The following is a 12,995-nucleotide window of genomic DNA, read 5'->3' as shown; positions in this document are numbered from 1 at the left end:
TGACCTCTATCAGTGACATTACTGTCGGTACTGTCTTCCAGGAATTTTATGGTTTTAGGTCTTACAGTTCCGTCTATTCCATCTTGAGTTTATTTTTGTGTGTGGTATAGGAAAGTGGTCTGGTTTTATTGAATGTAGCTGACCAGTTTCCCAACACCATTTGTTGAAGAGATGTCTTTTTCCCATTGGATATCTTTCCGCCTTTGTCAAAGATTAATTGACCGTATAATTGTGAATTTATTTCTAGGTTTTCTGTTCTGTTCCATTGATCTGTGAGTATGTTTTTGTGCCAGTACCATATTATTTTGAATACAGATTTTTAATATAACTTGAAGTCTGGAATTGTGATACCTCCAGATTTGCTTTTCTTTTTCAAGATTGCTTTGACTATTTGGGGTCTTTTGGGGTTCCATACAAATTTGAGGATTGTTCTAGTCTGTGAAAAACCCTGGTTGGTATTTTGAGAGGGATTGCATTAAATGTGTAGATTGCTTTGCGTAGTTTGGACATTTCAACAATATTTGTTCCATTCCATGAACGTGGAGTATCTTTTCTTTCTGTCACCTCTATTTCTTTCATCAGTTTTTTGTAGAGTTTGGAAATACAGGTGTTTCATCCCCGTGATTAAGTTTATTTCTAGGTATCTTATTATTCTCAGTGCACTTGTAAGTGGGATTGTTTTCTTAGTTTCTCTTTTGGGTGCTTCATTGTTAGTATATAGAAGTACAACATTTCTGCACATTGATTTTTGTATCCTGAATCTACTGAATTCACAGATCAGTTCTAGGAGTTTTTTGGTGGAGTCTAGGGTTTTCTATATATTGTATCATGTCATTTGGAAATTGTGCAAGTTTTACTTCTTCCTTACCAATTTGGATGCCTTTTATTTCTTTTTTGTTGGCTGATTGCTCTGGCTAGGACTTCAGTACCATGTTGAATAGAAATGGTGAGAGTGGGCATCCTTGTCATGTTCCATACCTTAGAGTAAAAGCTCTGTTTTTCCCCATTGAGTAGGATGTTAGCTGTAGGGTTTTTGTAGATAGATGGCCATTATTATGTTGAGGTATGTTCCCTTTAAACCTTCTTTTTTGAGGGCTTTTATTACGAATGGATGTTCTACTCTGTGGGATGCTTTTTCTGCATCTGTTGAAATGATCATATGGTTTTTGTCCTTTCTCTTGATGATGTGATGTATTACATTGATTAATTTGCGAATGTTGACCCATCCTTGCATCCTGGGAGTAAATCCCACTTGATTATGGTGAATGATTTTTTTTAAATGTAGTTTGGGATTTGGTTTGCTAACATTTTGTTGAGGATTTATGCATATGTGTTCATCAGAGATACTAGCCTATAGTTCTCTTTTTTGTGGTTCTTTATCTGGTTTTGGTATTAGGGTAATGCTGGCCTCCTAAAAGGAATTTGGAAGGAATTTTCCTTTTTCTATTTTTTTGGAATAGTTTGAGAAGAATAGGTATGTTAACTGTTCTTTAAATGTTTGGTAGAATTTGCGTGTGAAGCCATCTCGTCCTGGACTTCGGCTTTTTGGCAGTTTTTATATTACTGATTCAATCTCTTTGCTGGTAATCACTCTTTTCAGATTCTCTATTTCTTTCTGTTTCAGTTTTAATAGTTTATGTTTCTAGGAGTTCATCCATTTCTTCTAGGTTGTCCAGTTCGTTGGTATATAGTTCTTCATAATATTAGAGTTGTTTTTATTATCTGTGTGGTTGGTTGGTACTCTCTTTCATTTGTATTTTTGTTTGAGTCTTTTCTCTTGTTCTTTCATAAGCCTGACTGAAGATTTATCAGCTTTATCCATCTTTCTAAAGAATCAGCTCCTGGTTTCATTTATTCTGTTCTTTTAATTTCTATATCATTTATTCCTGCTCTAATCCTTATGATTCCCTTTCTTCTGCTGGTTTTGGTTTTTGTTCTTTTTTTTTTCTTAACTCCTTTGGGTATAAGGTTAGGTTATTTACTTGAAATTTTTCTTGCTTCTTGAGATAGGACTGCATTGCTGTAACCTTCCCTCTTGGAACTGCTTTTGCTGCATCTCAAAGTTCTTGGACTGTTGTGTTTTCATTTTTATTTGTTTCTGTGTATCTTTGGATTTCTTCTTTGATTTTTTTTTTTGGTTGCTATTTAGTAGCAGTTTTTGTCTTCCATGTATTTGTGCTCTTTGTGGATTTTTTCCTTGTGGTTGATTTCTAGTTTCATAGTGTTGTGGTCTGAAAAGATGCATGGTACAACTTCAATTCTTTTTGAATTTGTTGAGACTTCTTTTGTGGCCCAATATGTGATTTATTCTGGAGAATTTTCCATGTGTACCTGAATAGAATGTGTGTTCTGCTATTTAGGATGGAATGTTCTGAATATATTTGTTAAATCCATTTGGTCCAGTGTGTCCTTCAAAGCCACTATTTCCTTGTGGATTTTCTGACTGATCTATCCATTGATGTAAGTGGGGTGTTAAAGTCCCCCTACTATTATTGTGTGGCTATTGATTAGTTCATTTATGTTACTGTTTTATGTATTTGGGTACTCCCATGTTGAGTGTGTAAATATTTACAATTGTTATGTCTTTTTGTTGGATAGTCTCCTTTATTATTTTGTGGTGTCTTTGTCTCTTGTTATAGCCTTTGCTTTAAAATCTGTTTTGTCTGATGTGTCTGTTCCAGCTTTCTTTTGACATCCGTGTGTATGATAAATGTTTCTCCATTCCTTCACTTTCAACTTCAGGTGTCTTTAGGTCTGAAATGTGTCTCTTATAGGCAGCATATAGAAGGGTCTTTTTTTTTTTTTATGCATTCTGTCACCTATTTTGATTGGAGCATTTAGTCCATTTACATTCAAAATAATTATTGATAGGTGTATACTTATTGTCATTTTGTTACTTGTTTCTGAAGTTTTTCTCATCCTTTCTCCTCTTTCATGGTGTGCTGGTTTTCTTTAGTGATATATTTGCATTCCTTTTTCTTTGCATTTCTTTTAGTGGTTTTTAATTTCTGGCTATCTTTTGATTTGTATATAATATCTTTTGAATATAGCAGTCTATATTAGGAAACAGTTTGCTTAAGTTTGAACCCATTTTTACCATTCTCTCCACATTTAGGTATTTGGATATTTTACATCGTTGTGTTTTGTGAGTTCTTTAACTGATTTCTTACAGAAATACTCATTTTTACTACTTTTGTGTTTCCTGCTTTCTTACTGTCACTTTGGTCTTTCCTTCCTAGTCAATTCTCTTGCATGTCTGGTTTAGTGGTCGGGAACTGCTTTAATTTTTGTTTCTTTGGGAAACTTTCTTTCTCCTTTTATTGTGAATGATAGCCTTGCTGGATAGAGTATTCTTGGCTGCATCTTTTTTGTATTCACTTTTAGTATATCATGCCACTCCCTTCTGGCCTTCAAAGATTTTGCTGAAAATCTGCTGATAGCCTTATGTAGTTTCCCTGGTAGGTTACTGTCTTCTTTTGTTTTGCTCCTTTTTAAAGTTTATAACTACATTTAGACATCTTAATTATAATATGTCTTCATGTGGATCTGCTTTTGTGGATTTTTGGGGGGCATTCTTCATGTCTCCTGGGTCTGGTTATCTGTTTCCTTCCCCAGATTAGGGAAATTTTCAGGTATTATTTCTTCAAACTTTCTACCCCCTTTTCTCTCTCTTATTCTTCTCGGATCCCTACAATATGAATATTATTACATTTAATGGAAGTCACTGAGTTCCCTAAGTCTGTTCTCTTTTTGCATAATTCTTTTTTCTCTCTTCTGTTAAGTTTGATTATTTTCCATCCCTCTGTCTTCCAGGTCATTAATTTGTTTTTCTGCTTCTCTGAGCCTACTGTTTGTTGCATCATGGGTGTTTGTAATTTTATTTATTGCACTCTTCATCTCTGATTGGTTCTTTTTTTATTTCTGCCTTAAGGGTCTCACTGATGTCTTCCACTTTTCTTTAAAGTGCAATACCTTTATGATCATTACTTTAAATTCTCTTTCAGGGCACCTGGGTAGCTCAGTTGATTACGCGTCTGCCTTCAGCTCAGGTCATGATCCCAGGGTCCTGGGATCAAGTCCCACATCGGGCTCCCTGTTCAGTGGGGAGTCTGCTTCTCCCTCTGCTTGTGTGCTCATGTGCTTGCTCTTTCTCTCTCAAAAAATAAAATCTTTAAAATTAAATCAATAAATTCTCTTCCACTCATGTTACTTGTATTTGTTTTGCTTGGATCTGTGGCTGTGGCCTTTTCCTGTTCTTTGGGACAAATTCCTCTGTTTTCTCATTTTTTCTAAGTTTCTGCCTATTTCTCTGTGTTAGGAAAGTCATCTCCTTTTCTTGATGGTAATGGCTTGAGGGAGAAGAGGTCTCTGTAGTGCCTAGCAGTATAGTGTCCCCTATTCTCCAGGACCTGGTGTTTCCACGAGTGTCTGCAGTGTGTCCAGGCCTCTTTATCCTTCTGGCCAGTTGTCTGCAGAGGCTCTCTTTGCCTAATGTGGGCAACACTGTTTAGTCCCTGGCCTGAATGTGGAGCATTTTTAACTAGGTATGCTCTGGTCTGTTTGTGAAATGAGACCTGTTGCCAGTGGAACCGAAGCCCTGTAAAATTCCCAGGTCGGGAGACATGGTGTTGCCAGGGGTTTGCACTGGTCTTCTGGGGGTGGGAGCCTGCTATTCCGGGCCTGAGGCAAGAGTGATTGGGAAGGGGGAAACCACCTGAGGATGGGAAATGGAGTTTGGTGTAAGGATGTTAGGTAGCAAGTGTCTGTTGGGTTGGTTCTCACATGTGGCCCTGTGTTTATACTGAGAGGTGGGAGAGGGAAATGATGCCTACTCGTTCCTTTGTTCTAGGAGGGGTCTGTCTGTGAACGCTGCCTCTCTGGGACATGCTTCTGGATGAGCTCACAACCTCCCCACTGCGTGCCCCAGGTGCTCTGCAGAAAGCTGTTACCATGCTGTTTGCTGGTGGGCTGTTTGCCCTACTCTGTCCAAAGAACAATACTTTGGGGCTTTTCCAGAGCCAAGCACACTGACCTTTAAAATTGTAGGTTCTAAGCTCTGCTGGTTGCCAAAACTCATGAATTTGACTCCTCTCACTTTCGAAGCTAGTTGTTATGGGGATCTTTCTTTCCTGTGTGGCCTCCTCCGTGTGCTAGTCCGGCTCTGACCATAACTCCCACCCCATCACGGCAGCCGTTTCTCTCCCAAACCACGTCTTCATACTTCTTACCTTCTTTGATGTGGTCTCTTTTCTGCCTTTACTTGTGGAGTTTGTTCTGCCAGTCTTCAGGTCGATTTCTGGGGCATTTTGGATGATTTCATAGTTATCTAGTTCTATTCATGGTATGAGGTGAGCCTAGGGTCCTTCTTTTCTGCTTCCATCTTCCCCGCAAATCTCGGAGGTAGGTTTTATATTATTTTGTCCTCAAAATTCTGTGTGGTAAATAGGATTGGACTTTTTTGTTTTGTTTTTTAAAATAGGGAATTGTGGGTTGGGAATGACTTAATCCAGAGTTTTATTTCTAACTTAAGGATTGGGTTTTCTTTTGATTACCTACCATGTCACAGCTATTTAATTAAATACTGAGAAATTATAGAGTATTTTAGCTCTCAAGGAACTCATAGTGCAGTAATCAGTCCTGTTGCTTTTATTTTTCTCAAGTAAGTCTGTTCCTGTTTTTTGGGGTTTTTTGTTTTGTGTTGTTTTGTTTTTCTCCTCCTGCATTTTGCCCTATTAGGATATTCTAGTCACTGGAAAATTTTTTTTAATTCAGTACATTTTTACCCTTGTTCAGGAAATACTAAGTTCTAATTTGAGTATATGCCACTGCATCTGTGAAAAGTAAAACAAAAGAATTAAATCTGCCCTTGAGAATAAGATAATGATCATATTCTTCTTATTCTAATATTTGCTACATTGAGTTTCCAAATCTATGTTGAATGATCAAGTAGCTAACAAACACTGAATAGTACTTCCTGTGTACCAGGCAACATTCTAAGACTGTGCCATTCAGTATAGCAGCCAAATGTGGCTCTTTACATTTAATTAAGATAATTAAAGTTAAATAAGAATAATTTACTCAATTGTCCTAGTCACATTTCAAGGACTCTGTGACCACAAATAGTTAATGGGTAACCGCAATGCAGATACACAACATTTTTATCATTTTATGAAGACCTATTCTCAGGGCTTTAAATAATGAACTCTTTTCATCCTTATAGCAACAATGTGGCAAGTGTATTACTATCATCTGCAGTATACAGTTGTAGAAACTAATGTACAGAATGGTTAAATAACTTGCAGGTAAGTGGCAAAGCCCAGGATTTGAATTCAGGTTATCTGTTTTCCCAGTTTGTGCTTTTAACCAAACCAAGAGACTGTATAATGCCTGTTGAAGTATCAAGTGACTTAATTTCTTTCTAGGCCAAGAAAACAATAGCCAGCGAAATGAATTCCAGTATATACAATAAGAGGATTAATATCTAATTGGAGGATAAAGAGAGATCAAATATTTTTAAATATGTAAAATAGAAGAAACTTTTTAGATTTCATTGATTTGGATGTTCTTGAAGTTCCTACTTCAGGGATGGCAAATATCTGTCCCTGTATCATATTACCAAAGTGCTCATAATAGCATTGCTAATTGACCTTTGCATTCTCCCATCAAACCTAGAGTTTTCTTGCCAACATAACTCAACCTGTTGTTGTCAGACAATTATATTTGCTTGTAAAGTGAAACCAATTTCCTCTGCTTCCTCTGTTATATCAAAGTTTAGGCCAGGTTATGATGTAAAAAATAGCCCCCAAATCTCAGTGGCTTAAAATAAGTACCATAATTATGCTACTTTACCTGTAGGTAATTTTTCTCTCTGTTCCATGTTATTCTCATTCTAGAACCCAGGCTGAAGGAAAAATAGCCCCTACTTTGAACATGCTTTTCTCAGGGGAGAGGGAAAACAAATGGTGAATTATGTGCTCCCTTTTAAAACTTACTTTCAAAAGAGGCACATTTTCCATTTCATTGGCCAGAGAAAACTACATGGCTAAGCTGATATTGGAGAGGAAATTGGTCCTGAGAGGGATGGGCCCAGTAGGAAGGGGCAGTGGTTATTTTGAATAAACAATCCACCACATCTGCTTAGAAGTATTTCTTATCAAGTATATATGCCCTAAGATTCTAATGATAAAATGAATTCTGTATCTTTATAAGCTTACTATAAAATATTTGCCATTGAATCTTTTCAAGTATAATTCTTAGTTTTTGTCTACTAAATATGTTGTAACTTAATGTCTGAGGCCTGTTAAAATTTGTTTCTATCAGGTGCTCGATCCCAGGCAGCTTCTATTTTAACCAAGTTTCAAGAACTCAAAGATGTTCAAGATGAGCTGAGAATCAAGGAGAATAAGCTACAGACTCTAGACGAGGAATTAGCAGGTCTTAAAAACACAGCTGAAAAGTAAGACTTCTGTCAGATTAAATTAAATTTTAAAGTTTCTTTCTGGTCAAAGACTTGCATGGTAGAAAATGAAAGAATTTTATCTAAAGAAATACAACTTTGGCTTTTTTTATAATATCCTTGGTTTTATTTGAATAAATTGTGAGTTGATAACTTATATGTCAGTTATTTTTTCTGATAAAAATAATGTCTTTGTTATAAGAAAATAGGGAAAGCTAATTAAACAAAAGGAAGAAAACATCAGCCAGGTATTTTTCTTTCCCTGTTGAGATATACTGTTAACATTCTACTGGGATTGATGGGGAAATCCATAGATACTCTGGAACTTGATACCAGAGGATACTGGAGTCCTTGATTTGAAATGATAAATGGTATAGCATTGATCAGATGTCAACATTAAGTTTAGCAGCTTGTGGCTGTCTGATAGATAATAAAGATCACGGGGTTTCCCACTGAGGAAGTAAACAAGTTCCTGTCAGAAAGTATACTGTTAAAGTGTTTCCTTACAGTGTTTCTTCTGTGTAGGTGTGGATGTGGGTATGCATGTGTGCTTTTCAACATTACTTCTGTTTGTGTATGATATGGGTAGATACATATTTTTACTTTTTTGAAATTGGGATCATGCTATTTAATGTAACCTCTTTTTGTCAGCTAATGTTATTTACTACTGAGTGTCTCCTATGTCCCAAGTACTCCTTTAGGAGCGGGAATATAGCAGTGAACCAAACAGATAAATCTCATCCTTCTTGTTTTCATATATATAGCTGGGAAAACACAATAAAAAAAGTTAAATTGGTAAAACATATTAGATAATGCTAAGCTCTAAGAGGAAAAATGCCACAAACTTAAAAAGTACATTACTTGAAACTTTCTGATTTTTTTCCAGTCTCTCTGAAGATGACAAATGGGAACAGAGTTAAAATTAAAATCACTTTATTTGGAATTTGCAATACTGAATAAAGGTTAAAATATGTATGTAGATAAACTTCAATATATATATATTTGTAAATTTTTAGCTTTCATTTTCTGAATTATCAAAGCTTGGAATGGTGCCAAAACTTTTTTGGAATACTATACATATGGAAGAGATGGTCATAATTGTTCTAAGATAGAAATTGTATCAGAATGCCTACTTTGAAACAGATACATATGTAAAGCCTGATTTTACCTTCATTAACATAAATTACCAAAAAGTGAATGAACTTTTCTCTGAAAAAGATGTGAAGATTTCTGAGATCTGTGGAAGCTTTGGCAAGGCAATGAGTTTGTAGTTGCATTTGGCTTACTGTTGGATGATCCAATACTACTGAATAAAGTTATTTTACAGAACTGTCTTGTGGACTGATTGTGGCATTGAGGTCAAGGAAAGGAAATAGATTGTTAAAAATATGAGAGTGGAAGGCCCCTGGGTGGCTCAGTCAGTTAAGCATCTGACTCTTGATTTCAGCTCAGGTCTTGATCTCAAGGTCATGAGTTCAAGCCCTGTGTTAGGCTCCATGCACCCTGCATGGAACCTACTTAAAAAATATGAGAGTGGAAAGGTCCTAAAGCCATTCTTTCATGGACTATATTAGGAAAAAAGTTTCTAACTTTTTTTCAAATTTCTGCATTCCACATTTTTAAACGAATTGAGAAATGGCTTGAAAATTATGGTTTTAATTGCTGTCAAGCATTCTCAGGCAAGAATACTCAAGGGAACATTTATGCTTTCTAAGTTGCTTGCTTCCTTCCTTTTTCCTCAGACCTCATGAATTTCTAGTGCCAAGCTTCCTTGTGATTTTATTACAGCTTGAAATTTCACTGCAGCTGAATTAGCTAAATACCTTCCAAAGAAAGAATTTTCAGCAGCTAGAAATGGGCTAGAATTACAGGATTTGCAAGAAGAGTGCACTGTAATGTTTAAGTTCAGTACTGTGCCTTTTTAAACTATCAATCTCATTACAAAATGTAGGGAACTTTAATATTTGAAAATGAGAATTGATAACCAGATTTTTGAAATTTTGTGTGGTGGTTACATTTTAATGTGTTTTTGTGGTGGGGAGCTATTGTGGAGTTTTTCTTCTTGGTAAGGATTAGTAGGAGAGACCATTTTTAAGGGAACCTATTTATTCCAAAGTTATTTTATATTGTGAGATTACTTTAAAGAGCCTACAATTTAAATGCATATCTCAAATATCAGAAAAGTTGCGATTATTTATTGTAAATTTCTCTTTTTCTGAGGTATCGCCAACTAAAACAGCAATGGGAGATGAAAACTGAGGAGGCAGATTTATTGCAAACCAAGCTTCAGCAAAGCTCATATCATAAGCAACAAGAAGAATTAGATGCGCTTAAAAAAATCATTGGTAAGAAAAACATTCTGTGTTTAACTATTTCTACTGATAACCTTACTTTAGACATTTTAGATCTCCTCTTTATTATATATTTATTTGAATTGATAACTAAATATTTTTATTAGATATTACTATTATATTGCCACGTTCTGCCCATTTGCAACAGTATACATTTCCACCAGTGGCAAATGAAAGTTCTCATTTCTCCAAAGCCTTTCTTTTCTGGAAAGACTAAAATATCTCCAAATCTGATTGTTCTGAAGAGATAGCATATTAGTATTTTAACTTGCAGATCTTTGATTTGCTGGTGAAGCTAGGGATCTATATATGTTCCTTGGACCTTTTGGTTTCTACTTCTATTTTCTGAATTTTCTATTTCTTTTCCCCATTTTTCTTTTGAGTTGTTTATGGTCTTTTTCTATTCTCATACTTGAGTGCTGATTTCTTATAGATTATCTGCATTACAAATATCTTTTGGTTTATGTGCTTGTCTTTTAACTTTGTTTATAGTATTTTTATTAAACAGAAATTTTTAATGTTTGACGTAATTCAATTTATAGCCGCCTCTACCCCTAATTTTAAGAACTTGTCTTACACTTAATTAGAATTTAATTGTATAGGGTAGTTTTAGTTTTTCTCATTCTTTAGGACAATATTCCCACTAATATATTTTCTTTCCTTTTTATAAAAGTAATTTACCCATTTTGTTCACTCCCCTACCTCTGCCAACCATTAATCTGTTCTCTGTATGCGTTAGCTAGGATTTTTTTTAATTGGTTAAGATTCCACATGTAAGTGATACTGTATCATATTTCTCTTTCTCTTTTTTAGCATAATGCCTTCAAGGTTCATCCATGTTGTTGCAAATAGCAAGGTTTTCTTTTTTGTGGCTGAATAATATTTCATTGTATATACACATACATTTTCTTTATCTGTTCATCCATGGGTGGATGCTTAGGTTGTTTCCCTATCTTGGTTATTATAAATAATGCTGCAGTGAACATAGGGGTGCATATATATTTTTTTGAGTTAGTGTTTTTGTTTTCTTCAAATACCCAGAAGTGGAACTTTTATTTAGATCATATCTATTTTTTAATTATTTGAGGAACTTCCGTATTGTTTTTCATAGTTGCTGCACCAACTTTAATTCCTACCAACAGTGTGTGAGGGTTCCTTTTTCTCCACGTCATCTTAAGCACTTGTTATTTCTTGTTTTTTGATAATAGCCCTTGTAACAGGTGTGAGATGGTATCTCATCGTAGTTAAGATTTGCATTTCCCTGATGCTTAGTGATGTTGAGCATCTTTTCATGTAACTGTTGACTGTGTGTCTTCTGTAGAAAAATGTGTATTCAGATACTCTACCCATTTTTTAATCAGACTGTTTGGCTTTTTCTTTTGAGTTGTATGGGTTCTTTATTGGGGTATTAACCCCTTATCGATAAATGATGTGCAGATATTTTCTCTCATTTGTTAGGTTGCCTTTTGTTGATGGTTTTTTTTGCTCTAGCTTTTTAGTTTGATATTGTCCACTTATCTTTGTTTTTGCTGCATTTGCTTTTAGTGTAAAATCCAAAAAAAATCACTGCTGAGACCCTTGCCAGGGAGCTTATCACTCATGTTTTCTTCTAGGAGTTTTATGGTTTCAAGTCTTACATTCAAGTCTTTAATCTATTCTGAGTGAAGTTTTATGTGTAGTATAAGGTAGTGGTCCAGTTTCATTCATTTGCATGTGGCTGTCCAATTTTCCTAGCACCATTTATTGAAGAAACTGTCCCAACATTGCATGTTCTTGGCTCCTTTGTCATAAATTAATTGACCATACATGCATAGGTTTATTCCTGGGCTCGTTTTGTTCCATTGATCAATGTGTCTGTTTTTAATGCCAATTCCATACTGTTACTAAAACTTTGTATTATAGTTTAAATCAGGGAGTATAATGCCTCCACCTTTGTTGTTCTTTCTAAAGATAGCTTTGGCTACTCAGGATCTTTTATGGTTCCATACAGATTTTAGGATTGTTTTATTTCTGAAAAAATGCCATTAGAATTTTGATAGGGATTTCAACAAATCTGCAGATTGCTTTGGGTAGTCTGAACATTTTAACAGTATTCTCCCAATCCATGAGTACAGCGTATCTTTCCATTTATTTGTGCCTTCTTCAGTTTCTTTTATCAGTGCTTTAGTTTTCTGTGTACACATCTTTCTACCTCCTTGGTAAATTTATTCCTTCGTATTTTGTTCTTTTTGATGCAATTATAAATAGGATTGTTTTTTTAATTTCTCTGACAGTTCATTATTAGTATATAGAAATGCAACAGATTTTTGTACATTGGTGTTGTATCCTGCAACTTTATTGAAATATATATAATTTATTAGTTCTGACAGTTTTTTTGTGGAGTCTTTAGGATTTTCTGCATATAATATGTCATGTGCAAATAGAGATAGTTTAACTCTTTTCTAAGTTGGATGCCTTTGTTTCTTTCGCCTCATTACTCTGACTAGGACTTCTAGTACTATGTTGAGTAAAAGTGGCAAGAGTCCTCTTTGTCTTGTTTCTGATCTTAGAGGAAAAACTCAGCCTCTCAGGATTGAGTACAATGTTAGCTGTGGGCTTGTCTTGCATGGCCTTTTTTATGTTGAGATACATTTCATTTATACCCACTTTGTTGACTTTTATCATAAATGGATGTTGAAATTGGTCTAATGTTTTTCTGCATCCATTGAAAACATGCTCTTTATCCTTCATTTGGTTAATGTGGTGTAGCATATTGATTGCAGATGTTAAACCAGCCTTGCATCCTTGGAATAAATCCCACTTGATCATGGTGTATCATCCTTTTAATGTATCGTTTAATTCAGGTTGCTGATATTTGCTGAAGATTTTTGTGTCTGGGTTCATCAGGGTTATTAGGCTATAATTTTTTTTTCCTCTGGTGTCCTTGTCTGGTTTTGATATCAGGGTAATGCTGGTCTTATGAGTTTCGAAGTGTGCCCTCCTCTTCTGTTTTTTTTGTAAGACTTCAAGATAGGTATTAAATCTTTGAATGTTTGGTAGAATTCACCAGTAAAGCCATCTGGCCCTGGGCTTTTGTTTTTTAAGAGGTTTTTGATTACTGATTCAGTCTCTTTACCGATTACTAATTGGTCTGTTCAGATTTTGTTTCTCATGATTCAGTCTTTGTAGGTTTCTAGGAATTTATCTGT

General features: G+C 35.2%; 1 protein-coding gene across 1 annotated transcript in view; it reads left to right on the top strand.

Annotated features, from left to right (window-relative positions):
* SMC2 (structural maintenance of chromosomes 2) overlaps positions 1-12,995 on the top strand; it is a 67,803-nt gene that overhangs the window by 35,465 nt on the left and 19,343 nt on the right. Inside the window, exons 16-17 of the mRNA XM_025888414.2 lie at positions 7,321-7,456; positions 9,677-9,801. Coding sequence (XP_025744199.1) covers positions 7,321-7,456; positions 9,677-9,801 — 261 coding nt within the window. The remainder of the gene's footprint in view (positions 1-7,320; positions 7,457-9,676; positions 9,802-12,995) is intronic.

The sequence above is a fragment of the Callorhinus ursinus genome, unplaced genomic scaffold (assembly GCF_003265705.2).
Source record: "Callorhinus ursinus isolate GAN/ISIS: 27379988/994484 unplaced genomic scaffold, GSC_fseal_2.0 scaffold24, whole genome shotgun sequence".
Taxonomy (NCBI): domain Eukaryota; kingdom Metazoa; phylum Chordata; class Mammalia; order Carnivora; family Otariidae; genus Callorhinus; species Callorhinus ursinus.
The sequence above is the reverse complement of the archived record's forward strand: the minus strand, read 5'-3'. Positions and strand labels throughout refer to the sequence as shown.